The sequence below is a fragment of the Sceloporus occidentalis genome, unplaced genomic scaffold (genome assembly GCF_023333645.1).
Source record: "Sceloporus occidentalis isolate IW3139 unplaced genomic scaffold, rSceOcc1.0.p SCAF_6, whole genome shotgun sequence".
Lineage (NCBI taxonomy): Eukaryota > Metazoa > Chordata > Lepidosauria > Squamata > Phrynosomatidae > Sceloporus > Sceloporus occidentalis.
Window position 1 is genome coordinate 60,269,835 of NW_028316986.1, and position 27,366 is coordinate 60,297,200.

General features: G+C 40.1%; 1 protein-coding gene across 1 annotated transcript in view; it reads right to left on the reverse strand.

Annotated features, from left to right (window-relative positions):
* Window positions 1-27,366, reverse strand: part of KIF26B (kinesin family member 26B) — a 321,102-nt gene that overhangs the window by 207,728 nt on the left and 86,008 nt on the right. Inside the window, exon 3 of the mRNA XM_089529798.1 lies at window positions 19,237-19,403. Within this exon, the coding sequence (XP_089385924.1) occupies window positions 19,237-19,403 (167 nt within the window). The remainder of the gene's footprint in view (window positions 1-19,236; window positions 19,404-27,366) is intronic.

The following is a 27,366-nucleotide window of genomic DNA, read 5'->3' on the forward strand; positions in this document are numbered from 1 at the left end:
AGGTGGGATAAAAATCCTTGAAATAAATAAATAAGAACAAATACAGAGAAAAAGCTGGACTAAAAGGAGCTGAATTTTTCCGCTTCTTCCTGGAAAATGCACACCTTCACTCATACGTCTAAATGCAGCACTGCCAGAGCGAGTCTAAAGGGGCGCTCTATCCTAATCCTAACCCTAATTGTGCATGTAAATGTCCCATCACAGGAGCACATTTAAAAGGGACAGAAGTGCTATACCTAAGCGGCGAGAGTGGCAATGCCCAAAGAGAAAACAAGAGACCTCTTATCGAGATGAGTACAACATATACAAAACAGTTAAAGAGGGGGCATTGGTTGAAGGTAGGCATTATTGTACCTTGCCATCATCTGCATGGGCATACCTCTGCTCCAGTGCCCTGTCCTGGGGAAACACAGGTTCACAGGGATGGCCATCCAATGGGATAGTAATCGATGGCAAGATGTGTGGTGATGATGGGGGAAACAGTTTTTTAAAAGTACCCAGCGACATGACTTGAAGCTGCACCATGTGGTTATGACATGTGCACTCCAGCCACTTTGGGAGCGGCCAGTGCAGTTGGTGGGGTTTCAATGCAGCTTCAGAAAAGGCAGCTTCAAGCCGCTTTTTCCTGCCAGTCTGTTCTGTCCCTTAATTTCCCTGTCAGTGCAAATAATGGAGGGAGCTAACATACATTATAGATTTCTTCAAATGAAAGAACTCTTTCATGTGTCAAAAACAGTTTTGTAAGTGGTTTTGTAAGTGATGAAAGCAGCCTCAAACCATTGCTCCCTTTTTACAAAACAACAGAAGAAACTGTATTCTTGGGTATCCATGTAAATAATATTCTTAAAACTTAAATTTAGTTCTGCCAGTTCGGAATTGGTAATTACATACAAAACTGTACTTCTTAATAAAAAAGAGCCTAACAAATGAGACCAAGAGTGTTGTTTTACAGAGCGCAATTCTGAGAGAAGACCAGTCAATATATGTGCGGCAGTTCAAGCATCCTACCAAGATCAATCGTAAATGGTTCTCAAGGGAACATGGATATTAGGTTTCAGCCTGGGAAAAGATCTTCTTCTCCATGTCCATTATACACAAGCAAAAACCACAACATTTATTTCATGGTGAATGTCTATACCTGCCATACTCTCCGCTGCAATTACTAACTTGGCAAATAAGATAGATGTTCATTCATTTGTTCATGGAATAAATTCTGATCTCTTCTTTTGTTGCAAAATACATGATGCAAGAAAAAAATATTTACTAGAATCAAAAGAACTGTAAAACTAGCATTATCTTTACATTTGTTTCAGAACTTGGAACATATATATATATATATTAAATTACTGCATAAACCTTGGTGCATTTTTTTAAAGACCACTCATTATATATTGCTTTATGAGTAAGTCTTTACTTTCTACTTTTAAAAATTAAACCATTAATTTAAATGGCCCAAAATTCTCAAAAACAACACTCAGTGTTTTAGGAATAATAAGAAACCACAAACTGAAAAAAAATACATTAAGAATTATCAGTAAAACCATCATTATGCCCATATATATAAGCAAATGTTGGCCGGGAACAGGCGGGCCTTTTGTGATGCCCTCGTCACGTGCTAAGGTTGCCTCAGGGCGGCGTGCCCACACACCCCTCTACTCTAGCAAGTGATGAGGGCGTAACAATGTTGGCACCCTGTATATATGGGTGCTACCATTGTTATTCAAGCTCTGTGCGGATGCTGCACGGCACCGCATGGTGCTTTCGTAACAAGTGCACCAGTGGCGCACATATTACACTGCCGCTAGGTTTTATGTAGTGTCTCTCTCTCTCTCTCAATCTGTGTGTGTGTGTGTGTGTGTGTGTGTGTGTGTGTGTGCGCGCATGCGCAGGAGGGGGATTGGAGTTATGGAAATAGTGGAGATTAATCTATCTAAACCATGATGTTGTGTAGTGTTTTGAGCAGTCCGGAGCATTTCACAATTCACTTTCCACACACACACACCCAAAAAGTGTGTCAAGTTTATATGTGGCCTCTCAGCTGTACTTTCCCCATCCCTTGTATATACTGAGTTAAAGAAGTCCATACTAAGTGTTTAGTATTTTTTCTTGATTACTTAATTTTCTTCCCCTTCATTCTTTAATCAGTGCAGGAAATTAGATTGCTATATAATCATTCTATTGCAATTTAAAAGATAAGCAATGTCATTCACAATACTCATCAGATTCCGTTGCTGTTACACCTTAATAGGCTTTTCAAACAGTATTGATATATCAAAGGTGGCAAGGTTCTATATCCCTGCAGATTTAAAAGGTGGAGAGGAATTTAATCATCTGCAAATCAAAATGGGGGGAGGGGAGTTAGCCCTAAAGAAGACTAAATACAAAGGCCTAAATCCCATTGTTAGTTTCACCTAGAGCAGACCCACTAAACTGCCTCTGTGTTGAATCACCTTTCAACAATGGAAGCAGTAACCAATGATTCCTGCCAAGCTGTGCCACTTACAAATGTACAAGGTCTCATCCCCAGAACGGATTTGATTGCACACTTTAATTTCAAGGTAAGTATATAAAGGAACCTTGAGGACCATGGCTTCTTTTAAAAGCTGTACACTATCTGAACAGCCACTGTCAAAGGGCTGAAAAGAAACTTCACCTATTGCAAGATGCAAGAAATCTTCCCTACTCCTTTGTACAAGCTGCCTTGAGTCCCAGATTTGGGGAAAATATGGTGTGTGTGTGCGTGCGCGCACATGCGCGCACGCGCACACACACACACACACACAAAATGCAAATTTATTGTTATTTGCCATCAAGTCATCGTCAACATATAGAGAGCCTATGAATAAGAGACCTCCAAGTCAAACAGCCCTACTCAGGTCTTGCAAACTCAGGGCTATGGCTTCCTTGACTGAGTCTATCCACCTGTGATTCAGGTTTCCTCATTTCCTACTGCTTTCCACCTTGCCTCACCTCTAGTGAGTCATGTCTTCTCATTATATAGCACACAAAATATAATACAATGATCTGTTCAAATCAAGCCAGACCCCTTTGGATAACCCTTTTAAGGAAGAGAAATTAAGGATTAGGAACAGAACAGTCAGTGGGGCGGTGAATATGTTTGAAACTTTAAGGGAACTTTCCAGGGTGCTGAATTCTTTCTCCAAAATAGATTCAGCACCTCGGAAAGCTCCTTTAACATTTACACTCTACAGTGCCTAAACTGAGGTCAATATTTCTTGCAAGATCGCAGCTTATTGGCTGGTAAACTGGGCTTCACGCATTGCTTGGGCTGCTCTGGACTCATTTTTCCTGAACAGGATAATTGAGTGTAGCCTCTTGAATATGAGAGAAGGTAGGAGGCCTCAGAGTTGGACAATCAAAATCTTGTGAGTGGACTGGCAAGTTTCCAGACCTGATCCACTACCAGCAAAGAAACAGGAATAACAGTAAAAGAGCCCAATTAATTTGGCAACATGCAATGATTGCCTACTCCAGTGTCATGTTTGGATTTCTCCAGCCATCCAACATGCACATAATTGGCTGTTTGCAAACTAATGCACAAAGAGGAAATACTCCATCTAAAAACTTTTAGCATAGTGGCTTGTAACTGTAATGAAGAACTTAACCCTTGACCTTTGGAGTGGGGCCCGAAAGACAGGTCAAGATATATAAACTCAGTGGAAATTGGATACATTCCTCATGTTCCACAAAAATTCTGGCAAAATGGGATTAATGGGGCAAATAGAACTATAGAATCATAGAATTGGAAGAGACCACAAGGGCCATCCAATTCCCCCGTGACAAATATGTCAGCTAGATTAATCTCAGGCATACTTGCCATTACCACAAGCATTGATTGTGGAAGCAGTAGGGCTCTAAGGTGAGAATAACAGTTAAAGCAGTTTAAAACTATTTTAACTGTGCTGGCTTCATCCTTGGATTCTGGATTTGCAATTTGGGAAATTTCATTTTCACTGCTAGGGAACTCAAGTGCAATTCCTTGAGCTTGAACAACAAGAGCTCTTCAGCAGAGAATTCGAAGTTCTCAGTCCCTCATCAAATTCAAAATCCCACAATCCTGTAGGATGAATCCATGGCAATTAAAATGGTATCAACTTGCTATAGCTGTATCGCACAGACACACTGTATGACAGGACATGTCAAACAACACAACACTTTACTTCTGAATTTTTGTGTTTTCATTGGAACCTAATGAGCTGTGCAGGCACCTAAGCAAAAAGCTGATTCTTAATTTTGCTATTAGACAAAAACATATCTTGGAGGTCAACTCCCCAAGAAAAAGCCAGGGAAAGGTTAAACAACCAAGACTGGACTCCGTGTTTCAAAGAACAACTCTTGATCATTGAGGTGTTTGATAACAAAGATCATGAGTCCACTTAATCAGGCTCTGACTAGTGGAACTAATCAGAAGATATCTAGATAAGAAAGAGTCCTATTTTGGCCACTGATGAAGGAAGTGGATGTTGAAATGTTCAAATGTTGACTTGTTTACAGGAAAAGTCATTAGTCTTCTACCAGTGAAAAGATTTGTGTCAAATGGACCTTCATATCTATTGTCGCTTTAGTGATATAAACCTGTATGGATTATGTATTCAATATAGATTACTTACTGTTCATGTGAATTTACTGGAAATTGATATTTTTAATTTATTATACACATGTGTGCACACACATACACATTTATTATTTGCCAACTGTTTTTGTTAATTATCAGTTTTGTGAGGCAGCTTCTATATTTCCTTCCCTCCTTGTCTTGCTCCTTTTAACCATTACATCCTTCTCCTCCCTGATATGATTTACCTTTGCTTAAAAACAGAGCTCATTGTAACCAAACTCTCTTGCTATTTTTTTCATTCTTTTGTCCCATAAAATGTCATTTCAGAAAGGCATATTTTTCAAAATCTATCATATTATATCCAGATACTATCTGCTGCTCTTAAGATAACATTATTAAAAGTAAAGATCTGATAATTCTGTTTTAGTGGGTTCCTCTATATAAAAAAAAATGGCCTCAGTGTCCATTATGATCTGAATCCTGTTGTTAGCCCCTGTTCTGAATAAATTTTGAAGGGTGAGGTGACACTTGATTAAATCATTTTGATTCAGTGGGTCTGTTGTTGTTGTAATTCCTATTATATTTATATTCTATTTCCCCCCCAAAATGTGGGAACTCAAAGCAGCTCACAGTTTAAAAGAACAATTAACGTTTTTATTTGGGTCTAACTAATAGGTTTCAAGTCTGAACCTAGCTTAACTATGATGCATTCACAAATATAAGTAACACATTGTACATGACAATCCAATGACAATGGAAACAGCTTCTCAGAGGATGGACAGGGGAATGGCGACCAGTAGGGCAGTAACAGCAATGGGGGCAGAGTATATGTTTTTCTGTCTCCAGAACAAAGAACAAAAGGCGGGCATATTCTCTAGAGAATATGGCCAATTAGCCGCAGAAAGTGCCAAGATCTTAGCAAGTCCCAAACACTGGACCCTGAGGGAAACTTTCCTCAGAGTCGCACACTCTAGAAGAATGTCTAAGAATATCATCTATGCTTTTAGGAACTGGTGCTATGCTCCACAGAATGGGGCAGTGCACTTGATTGAGGAGGTATGTTCATGTCTTCTTACCTCAGGCAGGAGAACTGCATACACTATTTCTGCTTTGCAACCAGGTGCCAAAATCACCTGTTACCTCCCCAAACCTGAGGAGGTTCCTTTGGACTCTAGACATACAGCATTAGGATAGGAGCCAAATGTCACAAAGTATGGTCCATTACTCCATCCCTACAAATCCCTCATCAGCTAAGGCATGACAGCTATTCAGTGCAACGATGCAGTGCTAAAGAAGTGGTTTGGCCTCTGAAGGAGTATAATAAATTGAGACAGGCTTTATTAATTTACCCACAATATTTAAATGTTTGATTTTGGATAACACATACAGTCCTAATGACAAGATTTTTACATCTCTGTAAGTATTACAAAAGGAATACAATATAAACCTACATTTGGTAAGCTAAGAAAGGAACTGTTTCCATGAACATCTGGGATGAATGCAACCAACCCTCCCAATGTTTAAACAAAGAGTCAGCACAGTAAAAAAGGAAGATGTCTGTTTCCATTTAGGATATTGTTCCTTCCTTGAAATACTGAATAATGTATTTTTTCTTAATGTGGATGAAGTGGGGTTGTGTTTCTGTGTGCCTTAAAGCTGTTTCTGACTTATAATGATTCTGAACTCAACCTATAATAGGGTTTTCTTGTTCTTGGCAAGATTTGTACAGAGGGGGTTTGCCTTTGATTTCCCTCCTGTGGTTAAGAGAGTGTGACTTGTGCACAGTCACCAGTAGGTCTCCAGAGTCATAGTCCAAAGCTCAAACCATTAGACCACACTAGCTTGACAAGTGGGGTAATACAGTTTTTATTTAAAAAATGCTCACAGGTTGAATTATAGAGATGAATCACCAAGCTATTAATGGATTCCACAATATATACTGATCCCTGAGCAAGGGCTACATAAGCTTGTGGCTGGGAAATCTGTAGAGTTTCTGTTATAGAAATCCAAGGCACAATACTGGGGAAGGTGACCTTTAGAATCATAGCAACATCATATTACTACCTTCATCATAACACATTTAAAACAAAATTGGGCTCAAGGGCCCATCTACACTACACAATTATAGTGCTTTTATTCTGCTTTCCTTTCCTAATCCTATCGAATCCTGAGACTGGCAATGTAGGGAAAGGCTTTTAGAATTCTCAGCCAGAGCTCTACATAACGGTTAAAGTGGAATGACCATTCCTAGTCCCAGAGGCAGATGAAAGGCCCTCCCTACATTTTAACTGCCTCTAGCCTGGCCCCAGAGGGAGAAAAGAACAGGCAGTATTTGCTGGACTTGGTATCCTTCTCTGCTGCCATTCCATTCTCCTTTTGTGTCATGTCTTTTTAGATTGTAAATCTGAGGGCAGGGAACTTCAAAATAGCAATGCGTAAGATGCTTTAAGAGCCTTTGTGGTAAAAGAACAGGATATAAATACTCTAAATAAAATAAAATAATGTGAATGGACCCCTACTTTATATAAGACACAAAACAATTATGAAATTTGTTATTGTTGCATATTTGGTCAAGCATGGAAAAGTATACTTGTGCAATTTTCTAAATCTTTTGCAAAAATAACTGGGTTTGGGTACCCTGCACTTTAATCTGGGTAGGAGAGGGGCACCAGGGAAGTCATAATTATGTTTGACTAGGTCCCTTGAATACCATGAAAGCAGCAATCAGCAGATTTCTAGACCCAGTTCTTCCTGTGTGAAGCCAAAGTTAATATAAACAATACATTATCAATGGCAGGATACAGACCGCCCAAAAGGGTGGTCTCCTGATGCCCTGGTTTGTTCCGCGAGGGAGCCGCAGCGGCCAAAACATGCTGCTCTGTCATGGAACAAAAAGAACCCGCAAAAAGCGGGTTCTTCTTGCATTGCGCTTGTGACACTGCAATGTGCCAATGTCACAAGTGCACCGGGACGTGTGGACGCTAGGTGTCCGTCACATCAAAATGGCAGTAGAGAGGGCACCACCATTTTTCGCTCCCAGTACATACTAGGGTTAGGGAGCGTGTGAATGGTGCGCGCTCCCTAACCCTACTGACGCCGCTGCCATGCTACAAAATGGAGGTATGTATCCTGCCAATATTTCCAAAAAGATGAGGAATAAATGCAAACATATTCCAGCATGATTAGTAATGACACTAGTTTATTAAGCACTAACAACAATATGGCCATAAAAGAAAAAATGAAAAAGAAGAAGAAAAAGAATGGAGGTTGCTAATGGTAAAATTAGGTATATGGATCTCCTGAAATCAGCCTGTTAAAAGGTCTTTAAGGCAGAATGGGTCCAATCTCAACAGGTAAAGCATAACTCACAAAAGAGGCAAACCATGTGCAATTCACTATGCAATCCTACACAAGTCTACTTGTAACAAAGTCTTAGTATGGTCAAGAGAGCTCATACTTGCACATGTTGGTACAGGATTTATAAAGTAACGTTGGAAAGAAAAGAAGAATCAGAGGAAGGTAAAAACTATCAATGAGATAAAAGAGAAAGCAAGTAAGAAAGATAGCCAGGGAACAGATGGTATAAAGTTAGTTTAAAAAATGACAGGACCAGCAAGGTGACCAAATGAAAGTATATGTGCAGAATATACTTAAAGCAGTTTAATTCCATTCTAGTTATCAGGTTCCATCCTATAGCATCTTGGGATTTATAGTTTGATCTACTTCAAAATTCTCCACTAGACAACTCTAGTCACTCCCTTGAATCACAGCTCTAAAACAACTCTCCAGCAAACATTTCCAAGTTCCTCTTCTGATTACAAATCTCAAGGTTGCATGGTATGGAATGACAGTTTAAGTAGGATAGAACTACTGTAACTTTGTAGTATGGACACACTCTAAGAGAAAGCAGCAAATGACGAAAGTTATAGGTCAAAAAATAAGATGATCAGAAGGAATGACAGAAGTATGGTATGGATAAAGTAAAGCAAGGAAAGAATGAGAAAAATCCACCTGTGGCAAAGGCTGCACGCACTTTTCAGAAATAATGCTGTCTAACACCACGTTAACTGCCATGGCTCAATGTTATGGAATTTTGGGATTTATAGTTTTGTGAGATATTTAGCTTATTCTGTCAGAGAGCCCTGGTGCCACAATGAACTACAAATCTCAAGATTACATAAAACAGAGCTGTGGCAGTTAAAGCATACTGTAGAAATAATGCAGTTTGACACCACTTTTACTGCCATGACTCCATCCTACAAAAACATAGGATGTGTAGTTTTATGAGGTGCCAGCACTCTTTGGCAGAGAAGGCTGAAGACCTAATAAAACTTCAAATTCCAGGATGCCACAGGATGGAGCTAGAACACTTAAAGTGATGTCAAACCATATTATTTCTACAGTGCAGATGCACCCCTAGAAAAATAAAAAGGCTGAAAGCTAGGTTGCTTAGCAGCAGAAAAAAATATGAGATGAAACAGACAAGGAAGACTAAAGGAATTTGTAGCATCTAGCAACAGAAGAGGAAGAAAGAAAAAGTCCAGCTACAGACCATAAAAGTGAGGGTACTGCCCAAATTCAACAAGACTGAAGAGGAAAAATAAGAATTTGTTTTAATAAAATTAAGCTTGAGGTTAAAACAAATGTGCAGTATTATCCAAAACCTTTGGGGGGGGGGGGAGCAGCCATCCCTTAAGCTGTTTGGGAAGCTTTCAAGGCAGAAATTTATTTGTTAAGTAGACCACTAATCCCACTGTTTAACTCTCATGTGAAAGAGCAACTGTTCTAAACCTTTCTGAAAATCGGATACTTTTTGCTTTAGCTGCTTGTCTTAGACCATATGGGACTCCTTAATCCTATTGACTCAGGTGCGGTCATCTTATCACACAGGTGAACAAAGTAAACCTCACTGAAGGCCTTTGCCCCCACATTCCCATCCTTTATACTGACAAAGCTTTGTTGGTTCTGATTTCACCCATTCTCAAACAAACAAATAAACAAATCCACACATATGTGCGAAGTTTTACACAGGACAACTGGCAATTTAGGACTTTCCTAAGACCTGCAAGGGGACTTTGGGCCTAACAGTATGCTCTAAGGAATTTTGCTGATGCTAATGTAAATGCACCATATCATCATGTGCTAGATTTAAACACAAAACACAACAAAAAGACTTTAAAAAATATTAAGCTTATCCCAGAGGGGTGTAATTTTCTTCAGGACACCTCACACAACAGTTGTTCTCAGAGATGTTGCTGCTCAAGATAAATCCTGCCCAAGCCCATCCCCTGGCCATAACACTTCCTCTACACAACAAACTGTTAATTTGTTCCATTCCTATTCCACACTTCATTTTAGGAAATTAGAGGGGGGGGGGGTCATTTTATCCTCATTGCAGTTCTGAGGCAAAGGTTTACTATGGCGTGTTACAGATGGGCCCATAGAGGCACCATTGTTACGCGCGAGGGGCTGTGTTTCCTGACGCGCCTTGCCCCTTGCGCGTAACAAGTACATCAAAATGGCGGTGCCGCATACAGATGGGCACCGCCATTTTGACGTCGCAGATGCACAGAGTCCGGACGTCACGCATCGGAAGTGGCGCCGCGAGTGCGCGCCTTGCACACTGCCTACTCCCAAGGCAGCTGGAGTGCACATGGCATGGCTTCAAGCTGTGCCACTGGGTACTTTTTATCACTGCCCCTCCCTCCCCGGCATCCCTGCGAAGGTGTCAGAAGCGAACCGCCGGTGACTGCCATACCATTGGATGGCTGTCCCTGTGAACATGCATACATTCACATGTGCAGCACTTCACCAGGTCATGGCACTGGAGCAGAGGTTGCCCATGGAGATGACGGCAAGGTTCAATCATGCCCCCCTTCACCCCATGCCCCCTCTTTGACTGTCTGTTTTGTGTATGTTGTTCTTATCTCCATGAGAGGTCTCATGCTTTCAGTTTGGGTATTGCCAACCTCACCGCTTGGGTATGGCACTTCTGTCCCTTTTAAATGTGCTCCTGAGAGGGGGCATTTACATGTACAATCAGAGTTAGGGTTTGGAAAAAGCATCTCTTTAGAGCCGCCCTGGTGTCAGTGTATTTATACATGCATGCGATGGTGCACACTTTCCTGGAAGAAGAGGAAAAATCCAGCTCCTTTTTAGTCCAGCTTTTATACCCATAGCATGGCATGGGAGTGCTTTCTGGCCAACTTCAAGGTGTGTATCATCCAAATGTGCCACCTCAAAGCTGACTGGAAACCTGCTTATTTTGACTGTCTGTTTTTCCCCTTTGAAACAGTGACCTGGCACAGGCACTCATTACATTTCATTCCTGCTTAAGCATTTGAATCCAAATTCATCTTTTATTTTCCCATGTCTTAAGAATTATAGGCTAGCACCAGAAGTGGACAACATGTAGTCTTCCAGAAAGTGTTGGATTGGAACAGCATAATCACACACCACTGGCCATGCTACTTAAGGCAATGCGAGTTGCAGACCAGCATCTAGACAGCTACACATCTGGTCTGCCACACATTGCTCAGTCATTTGGATTGATATTTTTTTCTACATATGGAAAAGATGAGGTCATATCACTGGTTCTACTCCATGCATACATCCATCATCCATACATTGGTCAGAATGTTTGTATAATTTGTATTCCTGATTTTCTCCCAGTTATACAAGCATAAATAATATCTTCCCCAGTAGAAGGGCCAGGATCTGTCATCCCTCTGCTGCCATCTCCTCCAATGTCTGCATAAGATGATTGTTGTTTTCATTTGTATTTCTAATGGGACAGTGTCATATTGCTTATGTGCCTTCAATTACAATGTCTCTTGTATTTCTGATTAACTCCGTGAAGTGCCTCCAGGTGAACAAATTGACTGGAATCTAGAGAGCTCCTCTATAAACTGACCGTTTCAAGTCAATACACAAAATGATTTATCACATTAAATTGTGGTATGCTGCAAATCCAGCTCTATGTTTAGACAACATGGCCATTTTACCATTTCCCCTTCTAGCACAGTGTGGTCTTGTTAGAAAGTAAAACCATACTGGACAGACATATACCCCTGAGCCACGCTGAAAGCAGCTACACACATGTTTCACTTTTCTTGACATTACACAGAGGTTTCTGTAGATTTTAATGTGGCCATCCGTTTTACCCACTAATTGCAGGGAGAAAGTTGGTTGAATGAATTGCTGTTTTAAAAAAACACTGGTTCCTTCTGCGGTCTTGTTCACAGTACTCAGCAGGCATAGTAAATTTTGGCTGGATTTAAAAAAAACAAACTCACAGCTGTACTTTAACAACTGCCTTATTCAGAAATTATTGTAATGGGAATCCAGTCATGAAATAAATGATACTTTAGATTTTACAGGTGTATGATAACTGCAGTGTTAAGAGTTTGGTTTTCTTTTTTATGTTTGGCTCATGAATTTCTGAATCTGTGACTATTTATTTATTTATTTATTTATTTATTTATTTATTTATTTATGGATATTTATAGACTGTCTATACCTAATCATTTCAAAAACAATATTTGTTTAATTTTTAATTTTTTATCTTTTTTATTTTTAGAAAATTCAATCAAAAAGACATAATACCAGGGCTGAATCCTGCATCAGAAGATGTACATATCTCACATATCTATGTCTCCACAGTTATATCTCCTGATACTACACCCTACCAAAACCCATCTTGTAAGCAGTGCAGCCCCCGCCCCACGGCCATTTCTATGTCTTTGGAGGGGGGGATCCAGTTATTTCTACGCAACTGGACACACTGTAATGCTACAGGGACCTCCAGGGGTCTTCAAGAGGTCCCTGCAGATAACATCCTTGCAGCATCTCTGCTGATCCCTGTACATTCCAACAATCCAAAAACTGCCATGTGGCAGGAGAGCTGCAGTACTTACAAGGTGGGTTTGGGGGGAAATCTGGTTGCTGTATACATGGAACAGAATTCCAAACTCTACAAAAATCAAGAAAGTGAGTTGCAATAATGTATATTCAACTTACACCACAGTAATTCACCAACTGGATGCCAGCTGATATTTACACTACTCATGAGAACAGATGGTAGATTGGACTATACAAGGAAAGGTTGCAAAAAGATATCTGTCCTCAACATGCATTTAAATCTTCAAATTGCTGGAACACTTTGATATTTTGAGGGATTAGTATTCCAAATTTGGGAGGAGAGTGCCACATACAAACTGAACTTCTTGTCCTGTAATAACAAAAAAATCCTGCAGAATTGTAATAGTATTTTTCAGTGTGGATATATAATGGCATCAATCCTCCACCCACCCACCCCCATCCAGCATGTCGTAATAATAATAATAATAAAATAAATAATAAAATTTTTATTTGTACCCCGCCCTTCCGGGTGATCAGGGCGGCTAACAAAATGCACCGAAGCGCAAACAAAATACAAGATTAAAAACATACAATAACAATAACAATCCTTAAAAACACTAAAAACCCCTTAGCCCAACCTCACGGCCACGAGAGAGGAGGGAGGCCCACAGGATGTTTAGTCGGGGAATGCCTGATTAAATAGGAAGGTTTTTAGGCCCTTCCTAAATTGGGCCAGGGTGGTAGATGAGCGGAGCTCCGTGGGCAACGTATTCCAGAGGGCTGGGGCAGCTGTGGAAAAGGATCTTCTAGCAGTAGCAGCCAACCTAGCCCCAGGCACCTTCAGGAGTTGCTGCCCAGATGTTCTGAGGGTGCGAGGCGGAATGTACGGGGAGAGGCGGTCCTTCAGGAATCCTGGGCCCAAGCCATTTAGGGCTTTATAGGTGATAACCAACGCCTTATATTGCGCTTGGAAGCGAATGGGCAGCCAATGGAGATCTTTAAGCACGGGTGTTATATGGCTGGTCCTGGGAGCACCAGTGACCAGCCGCGCTGCCATGTTCTGCACCAGTTGCAGCTTCCGAGTTTGGTATAAAGGTTGCCCCATGTAGAGTACATTACAGAAATCCAGTCTCGAAGTTACCAGAGCATGTACAACAGTTTCAAAGTCCCTCTGAGCCAGGTATGGGCGCAGCTGGCGAATCAGCCGAAGCTGATAACAGGTACTCTTGACCGTCGCATTCACCTGAGCAGTCAGGCGAAGGGAAGAGTCAAGAAGCACCCCCAGACTGCGCACGGAGTCCTTCACGGGGAGCGTGACCTCATTCAGAACAGGTGGAACCACCGTCATTCCTGGTCCAGGGGAACCTATCACTAGTACCTCCGTTTTTTCTGGATTAAGCTTGAGTCGGTTTTCCCTCATCCAGCCCATTACTGACTCCAGACAGGCCACGAGAGGAGAGACGCCATCCCCGGTCACTGCATCAGTCGGAGACATAGAGAAAATGATTTGGGTGTCATCAGCGTACTGATAACCCCGCGCCCCATATCTCCGGATGATCTCTCCCAGCGGTTTCATGTAAATGTTAAATAGCATGGGGGACAAAATGGCTCCCTGAGGGACCCCAGTTTTAAGGGCCCGCTCACTGGAGCACACGTCCCCCAGCTGCACCATCTGGGACCTCCCAGAGAGGTAGGAGCGGAACCACTGGAGCGCAGTGCCCCCGATTCCCACCTCAGCCAGGCGCCCCAGAAGGATACCATGGTCTATGGTATCGAAAGCCGCTGACAGGGATTAACACAGGGATTATCTATGAATCTTGCTCTTAAGCATGTAAATGGCAATATGAACTGATGTCATGTTTAACTGATCCTTGACCATAAAGACTCTGATCATTAAGGCTCTTAATTATCATTTACACTGAGAGTAAAAGTGACAAGTGATCCACCATTAAAAGGCAATGCAGGATTTTCCTTTTCTCAAGCACATGTCTCTCTCTCCTATAGATAATCCAGTAACATTCAAATAATGGTGGTTTACAGACTGCCCCTTTGGGGCGGCCTGTACCCGCCCCTTTCCATGATGGATTGGGGCCTCAGCTGCCACAGCGGCAGCCCTGAAGCCCCGATTCCCAGGCTGCGGGAAGTGGCAAAAGACCTCTTCCTGCGGCCTGGAAAGGAGTGTCCTTGGGGCTTCAAGCCCCAAGGACACCCCAACAGCAGTGGGGAAAAAGAGAAAGGGGCCACTTGGCCCCTTTCTCTTTTGTGTCACTGGCACAGCCGTGTAAAGGCTGCGCCAGCAACACAAATGAAGGAAGGAGTTCCATTTGGAGTTCCATTTACTTGAGTAACAGAACAAAACTTCAAATGATTAGGCAGTTAGTCTCATGGAAGTTGCAAGGCTGAAAGTGGGTTCAAACATGAAGATTTGGGTGGCACAGTCCATTACCAACTACATTACAAACTACACGAGTAACCATTACCCAGCATATTGGGGGCAATTAGCTTACATGTTGTAAACCACTTAGATAATGTTTAGTTCAGTATGATGAGGTACAGAAATGTAGCTGCTATTGCTATTTCATTTATTCAATTGTTCGGGTTTTTTTTTTTTTCTTTCATCACTCCTAGACTAGCCCACACACCAGGAAAGGATGGCTTATTCTTTGGAACGTTCCAAGGCCCCAGCGAATTTAATTTGGTTAAAAGATTCTAGTTCTTAGAATCTGAAACTGAGAAATTGTTCATGAGAAGTGAATGGATTCTGAATGCCATTCTAAAAATATTGTTGTTATAAGGTCTGATTATGATTCTATTCAAGCCAAGAGATGGATATCACATCATAAAGCAAGAATAGGAAACTGATTGCACTCTTGATATTTTCAACACCAACTCCTATCAAATCCATCTAGCATGGCTAGTGATAGGAGTTGCATGGAGTTGCCTAACCTTATCTTAAAAAATGACAAGGAGAAATCCTATCTCCTAATCTATAAATGAAATACAGATTTGTCATTATTTAAAGAATGCACAAACTGACATTTCAAGGCTCAAGCCAAGTGTTTGTTATCATGCCAGGCATTGATGAAATCAGTGAAGTTACTCATAAAATGTAAGAACAATTGCCTGACAGTCGTTCCAATCATTTTATACTTAGGATAGAAGGGAATGTTTTATTATTCATTAAGTTGCTTACCATACTGTCCAGCCAGCCTCATGGCTAGCTCACAAACTCTAAACTAAAAGTCTGTGAGCAATTTCAAATCAGTTGCTGCCAACACAATATTCCCAGTTGCCATGAAGGATCAGAAAGCTTAAGCACATGACTAGGCTCATGCCAATGTAAATATCACAGCCAGATTTCTAAGCAACATTTTAACTGGAATTTGACTTCTGCAGTTCTTTAGTTAGAATTGATGGTGGGTGAACCACATGTTATTAGGCGGTTTGATCTAATCTAGCCATATTTGGAGGGGTCTCATATGTGTCAAACCTAGGGCAGATCAAGAATGAAGGATCCAGCCATAACTATTTCCATAACAGTTTTTCCAAGAAATAAATGAACTTAGCCAACAGTCTTTCATTTTCAACATACGTCTCTAATTTAGGGTTATTCTGTTTCCACTTTCCTTTCAGTTTGGAAACATAATGTCCACAACTATAAATAAAATTAAAACCATCTACAAGATTCAGTTTTAAAACATTAAGAAACATAAAACATAACATTTTTAAATAGTTATCTTGATAGACATATTTTAAACTATTTTAAGACTAACAAAGTAACATCATGTAATTGCAGTATACTGAACAGAGATTTTAAAATACCAGTGGGGAATATTAGAAAGATGAAATGGACAAAGTTGAACTGTCATTGTTGGGTGGGATTTCTGAAATTAAAATGAATGTTTTACCTAAAATATTATTTTTGTTTCAGATGATACTGATTTAGTCTAATGATGTAGCATTCAATTCAACAGCTGAATACTCTGAATTTAAAAGTGTATTAAAGGCCAGTCTCTTCTGGCAGGCTTACCCAGATGATTTTTAAATTGTGAATTTTAAATGATATATTTTAAATGTGGATTGTTTTAATATGTGTATATCTTGTTCTTTTTAAATTGTATATGTGTCCTTTTAAATTGATGTGTATTTTACCTGATGTGTTTTAACTGATGTAGTGTGTCTGTCAATTGTTGCTGTTCTCTGCCTCGATCCATGGGGAAAGGAGGGTAAGAAACAGATATTATATTATTATTATTATTATTATTATTATTTCAAGCAATGGCAGAAAGAAATTTCAGCTTTTATTTCACAAGATAAAAAACCAAGAACCAGATTTAAGATATGGCAAATGCAAAGCAAAGAGGAAGTTTTGGCTTGCCAGACTAAAAGTTATATTACTGTGGGCATGAAGGAGCTATCTCTGGCCACTCTGACCATGATTCGTCCAGGACTGTGGCAATCAGACGGCCCACTCTTGAAGGGGGTTGTTGCCACAGTCTCCAACAGGGCACTGGCAGGAGCAGATTAAATTCGCTCATTTTGCCAGCGGCTTTGGGCTGCCTTAGGCAACCTCAGATCAACTTCCGACCACTTTGAGAGCATGTGTCATCTACACACCACACCCCTAAAGTTGCTACTTTTGAATTGAGTGCAGTCACATTGTGTAAACTGAGGAGGTGATATATTAGTTATATTTTGAATGTTGGCAGGCCACTGAGGAAGACGATAGTCGAAACGTGTCTGGCCTTGAGTTTTTAATACTATAGCAGTTTATTTTCTGCATTTGCATAATTTTAAAGGGGTTTGTTTGTACCCATTTTTGATATTTTACTGGCTTTTTTCTTCCAGGGTTTAGTTACTCTGGCTTTGAATTTTGACATTTTTAATATCATTATATATTCACTCTTTGCATTTGCAGACTTCTCAGTGGGGTATTTATACACTTTTAGAAATAATATTGGGTTTTTTGCTCCAGGGTTCAGTTATTCTTCAATTTATCCTGGCTATTTACATTTTTTGTTAGAACCCTTCGGTTTGTAAAAAGTAGTAGTAAAACTTTATTTATATACCGCTTTTCCAGCAGATCAAAGTGGTTTACAGAAGTTTGGTTTGTTTCAGGCCTATGTCTGCTTTCTAGTATGACTGAAGAATTGGATAACATTGAAAAATGAAAGTCTGCTGCAATTGGAGGCTTCTGATCTGAGATTTGGTTGGCATGAATGGCTTTCGTACGATAATGCTAAAGTGGACAGAGAATTAATAAGCTTTATGTGAGGAGATCTTTATTGAGAATTTGGAACAGATTTGAAGCTTATTTTTATTCTAAAACCTTCTGGAACTCACCAGAAGAAGCATTATATAGAAAATAGACTTTTTAAAAGGATAAATGGGTTGCATACAAGGAGTTGTTATTATTATTGAGAAATAGACAATATAGAATAGAATCTAGAGAAGAATTGGAAATAGAAATATATATATTTAATTGATTTTCTATAGATAACTTATTGACAGATTTATGATTTTGAAATGATCGAGTCAGAATTTGTTTGTCTGTGCCTTCATGTTTGTCAACATATGAATTTAATAGGATATTCTTAGGCAAGGAATACTCAGAGGTGGTTTTGCCAGTTCCTTTCTCCGACATATATTCTACAACACCTGGTATTTGTTGGTGATCTCCCATTCAGTACAAACTAGGGCTGATCCTGCTTAGCTTCCCAGATCATCTGGTGTCTTTAGAATATTTAGACCATCCTGATACGTAAGAAGACCAGCACTATATTTGGCAGAGAGAAGTAACTGCATCAAGGCAGTAGATGCTAAGATTGGTGGTAAAAGTAATGTTTTCTTTAACTGTTCCTCCTGCGTCCCCTCATCCCACCCCAGCTATTCCCATCATGAGGAAAACAGAACTGCACACACCAGCATGCCTTTTCTGGGTTCCTTAACCTGCCAGCAACTCAGATGCTAAGGCAAATACCATCAGTTTTTACTACTCAATTGGCTTTCATACAAGGAATAGGAATGTGGGACTCTTAATGAACCTAGTGTAGAATACAGCATGTAGAAGAAACACTATTCAGGTTGCTTTGAATAACAGTCCATCCAAACTAGATGGTGCCACATGGGCATCATTCATTTTCCTTAAGAAATGTCAAGGAACTGATGAAATAAATATAAACTTTGCCCACACTTATTGAAATGACACTGAGGCATTACCCACACATGGAGCAGAATAAAGTGTTAGAGTGAACTGCAGCTTACAGGTGAAGAGTGCTATCTTTTTCATAAAAGTATTGTTTTAAAAAACTTCATAAATTAATTAGAACATCAAAGAGAAAGTTTCTAACCCATTGCCTGATGTGATAATACATTCTCATAGGATGCTAGTGTCTGTGTGTGTGCTTTTTTTTTAACATTGAGAAACTTGAAAAAATCTTAATTCACCCACTAGCTGCTTACCAAGTTCCTTCCATCTACTTTCCTGCTGCCTATGTGGACTGATCTCCATTTTGGCTGTCAAGGAACTTCTAAACATGAGCAGTTTGCATAGGTTTCCAGAGTTCCAACTAAACACATGGAGACAGATTATACTCCAAATCAGCAAAACAAAAAACCTCCAAACAATATATGGTTGTTATTACCTTATGAAAATCCAATACTTACAGGACACAACTTCAGCATGTAGCATTGATCACATTATCAGATCCTTTTCTCAACCATTTTTATCTGCATTTATTCTAGATCTATTTCTCTACTCTTCCAGGCAAACCAGAGGTATACAGAACAGCCAAACGTACCTGGCAAAAAAGGAAGCTGCCACTGAGGTGCCTGTTGATGGGTTACTGGCAACACAGGTGCTTTGGGAGGCAGGGATGCTACACAAGGAAGGCTTATCTGCATTGTAGCGGTTCAGCACAGCTTCACTTAGTCCCTCTCGACCCGTCTCAGTTATCAACTGTGAAATCTAAAGGAAAAAAAGAAGAAATAACAAGATCATTGGGTGCCATTTCACCCCACCACAATGTTGGTTGGGGGGAGTATTGCAGATAGCATGCTTTTACAACCTTTTAAACACATTTACTACCACTCTCCAATGCTATTTGGAAGCACTTTAGCTAGGACTTCACCTCATTTTCATTAAATGTAATGAGCTAAAATAACCTCCTGACATTATAAGTTTCCATTATGGCTTTGGTGTTTCTTCTGTTTGGAGGAGAAAATGTAAAGCATTACCATTGCTCCATTTGAGCACAGTGGGGGGGGGGGGGGCTCAGAGACATTAGTTAAAGCCTATTTATTAAAAGGAACCTTTTCACAAATTTTTGTGAGTACTACAATGTCAAGATGTGCTTCATGCAAGTTGAAATGATGACCAGGAAGAATGCTAAGCAGATCAATGTCTTCTGAGCATTACAGGTATGTACTTAGAGCAGGGCATTAGTGTGTACAGTACTTCACATACTGTTCACAGTAATTTCCTATAGAGTTGAAGGCACAGTATAAGAAGAGCTTTATTACAGTGGGCCCTTGGTATCCCTGGGGTTTGGTTCTAGGACCCTCCATGGATACCAAAATAAGTGGATGCTCAAGTCCCATGATATAAAATAGCATAGTAAAATTGTGTCCTTATATAAAATAGCAAAATCAAGGTTTGCTATTTGAAATGTATACTTTTTGGAATATTTTCAAGCTGTGGATAGATGAATCCGTGGATAAAGAATCCACAGATATGGAGGGCTGACTGTATATAAACATGCAGCTAGTGAAATATATCCTTTTTGTGTGTACTGAATGGCACTGCCACATCTGACACATTTGCATCTTTGCTTTCCCACCCTTGTGTCTAATAATTGCAGTTGTTTACAATGTTGTGTTTATTCAGGATTCATTCACACTACAGAAATAAACCAGTGTGGGACCGGTTTATTTCTCTGAAGTTCACACTCACCCAGACCACAAACGATGCAGTTTGGAGGGGGGGAACCCTACTCAAACTGGTGCATTGGCACCAGATCCCTTAGCAGTTCTTTTTTAAAGAACTACAACGATCCGAATGTTCAATGGTGAGAGCAAGCTATCAGATTAATTTGGATCCCATGCAACCCCCCCAAGTGCACTCCTCCCTCCTCCTCCCTCCTCTCACACTGCCGCTGCAACACTTTTCTCTTTCCTCCTCCTTCCTCTTCCTCCTCCTGTGCTATGAACATTTAGAAGGGAACACCATAATCACAAAAAGTAAACATGGGTTTCTGAGAAACAAGTTGTGCCAGACTAATCTGATCTCTATTTTTGATAAAATTACCAGCTTGGTAGATGAAAGTAATGCTGTCAACATCACAAACAGTGGACCCTTGTTATCCGCTGGGGTTTGGTTCTAGGACCCCCTGTGGATAACAAAATCCGTGGATGCTCAAGTCCTATTAAATATAATGGCATAGCAAAATGGTGTCCCTTATAAAAAATGGAAAATCAAGGTTTGATATTTGAAATTGATACTTTTTTTGAACATTTTCAAATCCGTGTATAAAAAATCAGTGTATAAGAAGGGATGACTATATCTTGATTTCAGTAAGGCCTTTGACAAGGTCTCCCATGAAATCTTGCAAACAAGTTAATAAAATGTGGGGTAGACAATATGGCTGTCAGGTGGATTTGTAATTGGTTGACTGGCCAAACCCGAAGGGTGCTCAGCAGTGGCTCCTCTTCATCCTGGAGAGAAGTGACTAGTGGGGTCCCACAGGGTGTTGTCCAGGGTCCAGTGATATTCAACATCTTTATCAATGACTTGGATGAAAGAATAGAGGGCATGCTTATCCAATTTGCAGAAAAATGAAATGCATAGATATAGAATGGGGGACTCCTGGCTGAATGATACTACGTGTGAAAGGGATCTAAAGTCCTAGTAGACCACAAGTTGAACATGAGGCAGCAGTGTGATGAGGCAGCTAAAAAAGCTAATGTGATTCTAGGCTGCATCAACAGAAGTATAGATCAATGGAGTTAATAGTGCTACACTATTCTGCTTTGGTCAGGCCTTAACTGGAATATTGTGTCCAGTTCAGAGCACCACAATTCAAAAAAGGATGTTGACAAGCTGGAGTGTATCCAAAGGAGGGTGACTAAAATGGTGAAGGGTCTGGAAACCATGTCCTATGAGGAATGACTTAGGGAGCTGGGGATGTTTAGCCTGGAGAAGAGAATGTGAAGAGGTGATATGATAAGCAAGTATTTGAAGGGGTGTCATATTGAGGATGGAGCAAGCTTGCTCTCTGCTGCTCCAGAGAACAGGACCCGAAACAATGGATGCAAGCTACAGGAAAAGAGATTCCACCTAAACATTAGGAGGAACTTTCTGACAGTAAGAGCTGTTCAACAGTGGAACACACTCCCTCGGAGAGTGGTGCAGTCTCCTTCTTTGGTGGCTTTTAAACAGAGGCTGGATGCCCATCTGTCAAGGATACTTTGATTGTAAGTTCCTGCACAGCCGGGGTTTGGACTGGATGGCCCTTGGGGTCTCTTCCAACTCTTTGATTGTATGATATAATGTGAAAAAACTGTCAGTCTCTAACAGACTCATTTCTAGGAGAAAAGATGCTGACATCATCATTTTAAGTCCACCTATAACTATTTCTGTGACTTCTAGTTAGCAAACTAGTTCTTTCCATGATCCTAAACATATTTACTTACAAAAGCATCACCTTGACATCAGTGAACTGCATTTCTGAGTAAACAATCAGAACAATGGTAACATCTGGCTGTCAAACTCTAAGCGCTTCCATGTGTGCCCTACATATATATCTTCCTCTGCAAAAAAAAAAAAATTTTTAAAAAGCATTGCACTGTTGGACTATTTTATATACATCTGCATCAGTCATGGGCAACTTGTAACAAGCTGAAGGCAGCTTCCCAGCTAAGATTGGAAGTTCACCATAGTCTGGCTAATCCTCCTGGGGGGGGGGGGTTCTGCCTTGCTGGGACTGCTTCCCTACCACAAGGTATCAAGCACCTGGCAAAACAAAATACTTGGCTGGTGGGCCATGTTCAGCTTGGAAGATCATAAATTGTACAGCTCTATTCTTCATGCCACTCCACACACTAGAATCTGCTGAACAACCTGAACAACAATTTCCTCCTCTTGAGGAAAGAAACAAGAGTCCTAGGAATGATTTCGTGTGACACTTATCCTGCTTCACTACCCTTATCTCATTTAACCAAGACATAGGCCACTATCAAATAACGAATTAGTACAAATGCTAAGATGTTACAGGCTCTCATTGATAAGTCAAACTACAAACAAACTGATTTAGCTCTCTTAAAGTCTAAAGTGTCACAAAACATGCTCTTAGCAAGGTTTTCCATAGATTAGCAAAATGATATGCTTAAACTTCTATTCAAGATAATATTCCTCAGGAGACTATTACATAAGAATTACTAGTACTGCTCCTGCTACTACCTATATTTTAATTAACATATAGTATGAAGTAGGGAAAATAAAAAAATCATATCTTTACACTGTAAGCTACATACACTTGCACTGTGAACATTAATGTTACTTTTAAAGACTTCTAGAGAGGATTAAGCTGAGAAATTTTGGAGCCAATTTAACAAGAAATATGGTTTTCACTCTCTGGTCAGGTGTGATGTCTGGAAATATCTTACAGTGGAAGAACGAAGTATTCTAGAACACCTATTTATGACCCTTCAGAGGTAGCCATGTTGTCCTTAAGAGAAACACAACAAAATCCAAAATTCAGCCTGTGGGAATATCAGAATGACTTCTTTGATACAAAAATACATTGCACTAGCTTTCAAAGGTTCACAGGCTTCTTTATCAAGCAAAAGAGGATAAAATAGCATTAAGGGGATAAAAGTAACAATACTGTGCTTGTAGCATCCATGTTTCAGATGCTATAGATAGAAACTATTAAATGATGAAAAATGGCAGTAAGCTGACTGGGAACAAAAGCAAGAAAACAGTGGGTTTTTTTGGCTTTTCCATTTGAATTCATAATGCATCCTTCTCTGAGAACTGTGCTGATGGAATGCATTTACTCTCTTGGGACACTGTAAATGTCCCAAGAGAGTAACACCAATGTGCAACTAAGTAACACCAATGAATGCCAAAAGGAAAAGAATAACAAGGAAAAAATGACATTTTTAATATTTAATGCAATAAAGAATCTACCTCCCTTAGATCTCCATGACAACACATTTCTGCAAATTACTTTGAAAACTTTGTACTCCTATTTCATTCTAATCCAAGAAGAAGAAATATGCCTATATTCTTCCCTCACACTGGAGAAGATAAATAACAAGAAAATGCACACAACTCTCCTTGCACAGACTTTTTCCAAAAGAACTTCTCAGCCTTCTGCTATAACTCTGACAACAAGCTTTCATTTAAAAAGAGAGATCTGACAAATTCTTTTTCAACCATGTGTTCTGCCACCAAGCTTATTCTTTGGGTGAGCAAAGATTTAGGATGGGTTAATGGGATAAATTTTGAAAGAATCTTTGTCTAGATATTGGCAGCATTTCACTGCCTAGTTCAGCTGTAACAGACATAATATACCGCTGTCTTCCATGTTGTATCCCCCCCAAAATTTAAAATAATAATAAATTGAGGGAACAGGGACAACACATATGTTTCTCTCCAATTTCCCTTCTTTGTTCTGTCTTAAGAAGCGTAAGGACCAAATAGCCTCTCCTCACCTCTTCTTTTTCAGCTTGACAATAGCAGTCACTGAAAATTGCTCTCTCTTGAGGTCCTGCAGGCTGGCTGAATGAAATGAAGGTATTGAGGGCCCTTCCAAATGGTTCTACCAGAAAAATAACTGGCAGCTGGGTTTTTCTTCACATAATGTTATTCACATGCACCAACAGTAAGTAATAACAATGCATAATAGCCCCAGTGGCTGGAAATATACTTAATATTATTTATTCCCAGCCTATGATTCAGCTTGGGTTCTGCCATAGCCTGCCTTTGAGATAATGTCCGTACCTCTTCCTCTCATCTGAAGCAGTTTGCCCATGCAATAAAAGAGTCACTATCACAGCACCCCCATGTGGCTACGTTTAGGTATTTTGCCATGAAAAGCTTTCTTAGGGGGGACACTGACATCATGTTTTCAAGATTTTCTCTGATGACAATGATGTCTAGAAACTAGTTTTAAAAAACAACAGTTTCATTTTATGACTGCTAATAAACACGTCAGTAATCATATTTGTATTCAGTCAGACGACTGTTGTTATGTTTCTGCTTTGAATTCTTGAATGTTTTTCTTTGGTGCTCACATTACTTTATGGACATAATCTCAGTAATCTTTAAAACAATCTTGTATTGTTAGGCCAGGATTACTGTCATAATATTAGCGACACTAGATTGAGACTGAGAATTTGTTAGTGGCTTGCCAAAGTCATGGATAGGGAATATGTGTCACCCTCTAGACTGCTTAGGGGGGCTGGTAGCATCTGCAAGTCAATAACATCTGGAAGGCCATCTGTTCCCCATCCCTGGCCCAAATGGTTCACAGCTCAGCTCAATATGAATTTAATGCACAACCTGTTGTTGTTGTTGTTGTGTGCCTTATACTGTGGACGTCAGAACCACAACTATATGCCTTAATTATATGGTTTTACCAAATCTACTGCATTATTCTGCCTTTTAGAAACCTTGTCCTAAACTATACATGATGCTAGGAGATGTCCAATAGTGCAATAGTAGTGCAAACTTTGGCTTATTCTCCACCCATCCAACTCCACACTTGTATCTATCCTAGAAGTTTGTGGTTGGCATGCCAGCCTTCCAGAACAGACTTTGAGCTATGTTTCCTTCTTGCCATCAACAGAAAAACTAATTCTGGAAGCTATCTTCTGGTCCTAGAGCTGTAAGATGGGGAGAAAACATAGGTGTGAGCATTAGCTTCTGGATTGCCCTATAAATGGACTGCAGATGCTTCCCATGTGCTATAGTGCAAAAATGAACCAATGACTATTACAAATAAGTGCTTTTGTGGGTTTTTTAAATCCAGCAATTCAGTGTACACTTGCTGCTGAACACACTAATATAAAAAAATTAAAAATCCTATTTTCACATTGCACATACTTTTGCTTGGACAAAACAGAACATTTGGGATAAGCAGTGCAGTCTAGTCAGTTTCAAAGGTCCATTAATGACTGAAGTGTAGAAATAAACAAGGAATTATTCAATTGTGTTCTGTTGTGTATGGTAACTGAATGTAAATTTGTATTGCAGTCTTTCAGAAGAAATTTATGTGTTAAGAAACAGATGTACTCATAGCCACTAAAGAAATAAGTCTAGTTGCCAAGAAAGTATTGACAGAAAAACTGTCTCACTCAATGAGCACAGTATTTTAATAATTAAGTTTTATTATCTCCTGAAATACACAAGTGGGCCTGGGAAAAAATGGTCCATGCTTTTAAACAGGACATTTCCTTTTAAAAATATAAGCATACCATGCTTAACTACGGCAGAGTACAGACCACCCAAAAAGGCGGTCTCCCGGCACCTTCAGCCTTCAGACCGCAGGACTTCCCCACGAACCAAAAAGAACCCGCAAAAAGCGGGTTTTTCTTATGGTGAGATTGTGATGCTGCAGTGTGCCAATGGCACACCCGCGACATCATAATGGCACCATGACATGTGACCGCTATGCGTCCAACACATAACAATGGCAGCACCCATCTGTAGTTGATGCCCTCGTCACGTGTGAGGGGCAAGGAGCATCTAGAAGCGCATTTTCAAACCGTGGATGCTTGAATCCATGTATTTAAAAATCTGTGTATAAGAAGGGCCAATTTAAATCCTCTTTCATGTCACCGTGAAGAATATATAATAGAAAAAGGTAAAGGTAAAAGTAAAGGTAGTCTCTTGTCATGAATGCCTAGTTGTAACCAACTGTAGGGGGCGGTGCTCATCTTCATTACTAAGCGAAAGAGACAGTGTAGTCCGAGGACCACTCTGGTGGTCATGTGGCCAGCATGACTGCATCGAACACCGTTACCATCCCACAGAAGTGGTACCTATTTATCTACTTGCATTTGCATGCTTTCAAACTGCTGGGTTTGCAGAAGCTTGGACTAGTGACAGGAGCTCACCCCATCATGCAGCACTCAGGCCTCAAACTACCAACCTTCTGATCTTCTGATCACCAGAAATGGAATCTTAACCACTAAGCCACCACATATATAACATATAATGCACATATAATGTACATAAAGCACATATATTAAAATGCAGAGCCAGCATGGTTTAGTAGTCTGAGTGTTGGCCTATGACTCTGGAGACCAGGGTTCAATTCCCCATTTGACCATGAAACTTACTGGATGACTTAGGGGAAGGCACATCCTTTCTGCCTCAGGGGAAGGCAATGGCATACCTTCTCTGAAGAAAGCTTGACAAGTAAACCCCAGGAAAACCCCTTATGGCCTTAGGGTCACCATAAGTCTGAAATGACTTGAAGACATACAACACACATTGCTATTTTATCAAATTACAATATGCATTCACTTCAGTGATACTTTTAACACTTTTTATTTAAAAAAAACAGCTGTGAAATGGATTAACGCTGAATTAAAACAATGGTTTAAGAAATTAACAGGAAGATGAAGAAATAGTGACACTTGCAAAGGTGATCCTGTGTAATGAGCTGTGATAGGTTCAGCAGCCTGATAACATCGCTTCCCTTGTCAAAGTCTTTAAAAAGATGGAAGCACAAAATTCTATGCCTGTGGAAACTTCACTAGTGTTCTGAAGGGGAAACCAAGGGAGGGAAACCTTGGAAAAATACTTTTATGGATCATAACTCCCAAATCTTCCAACCAACATGACCCAGAAGGTAATTCAGGGAGTTATCAAAAGAAGAGGAGGAGGAGGAGCTACTTTTATATGCTCTAAAAGGAACACG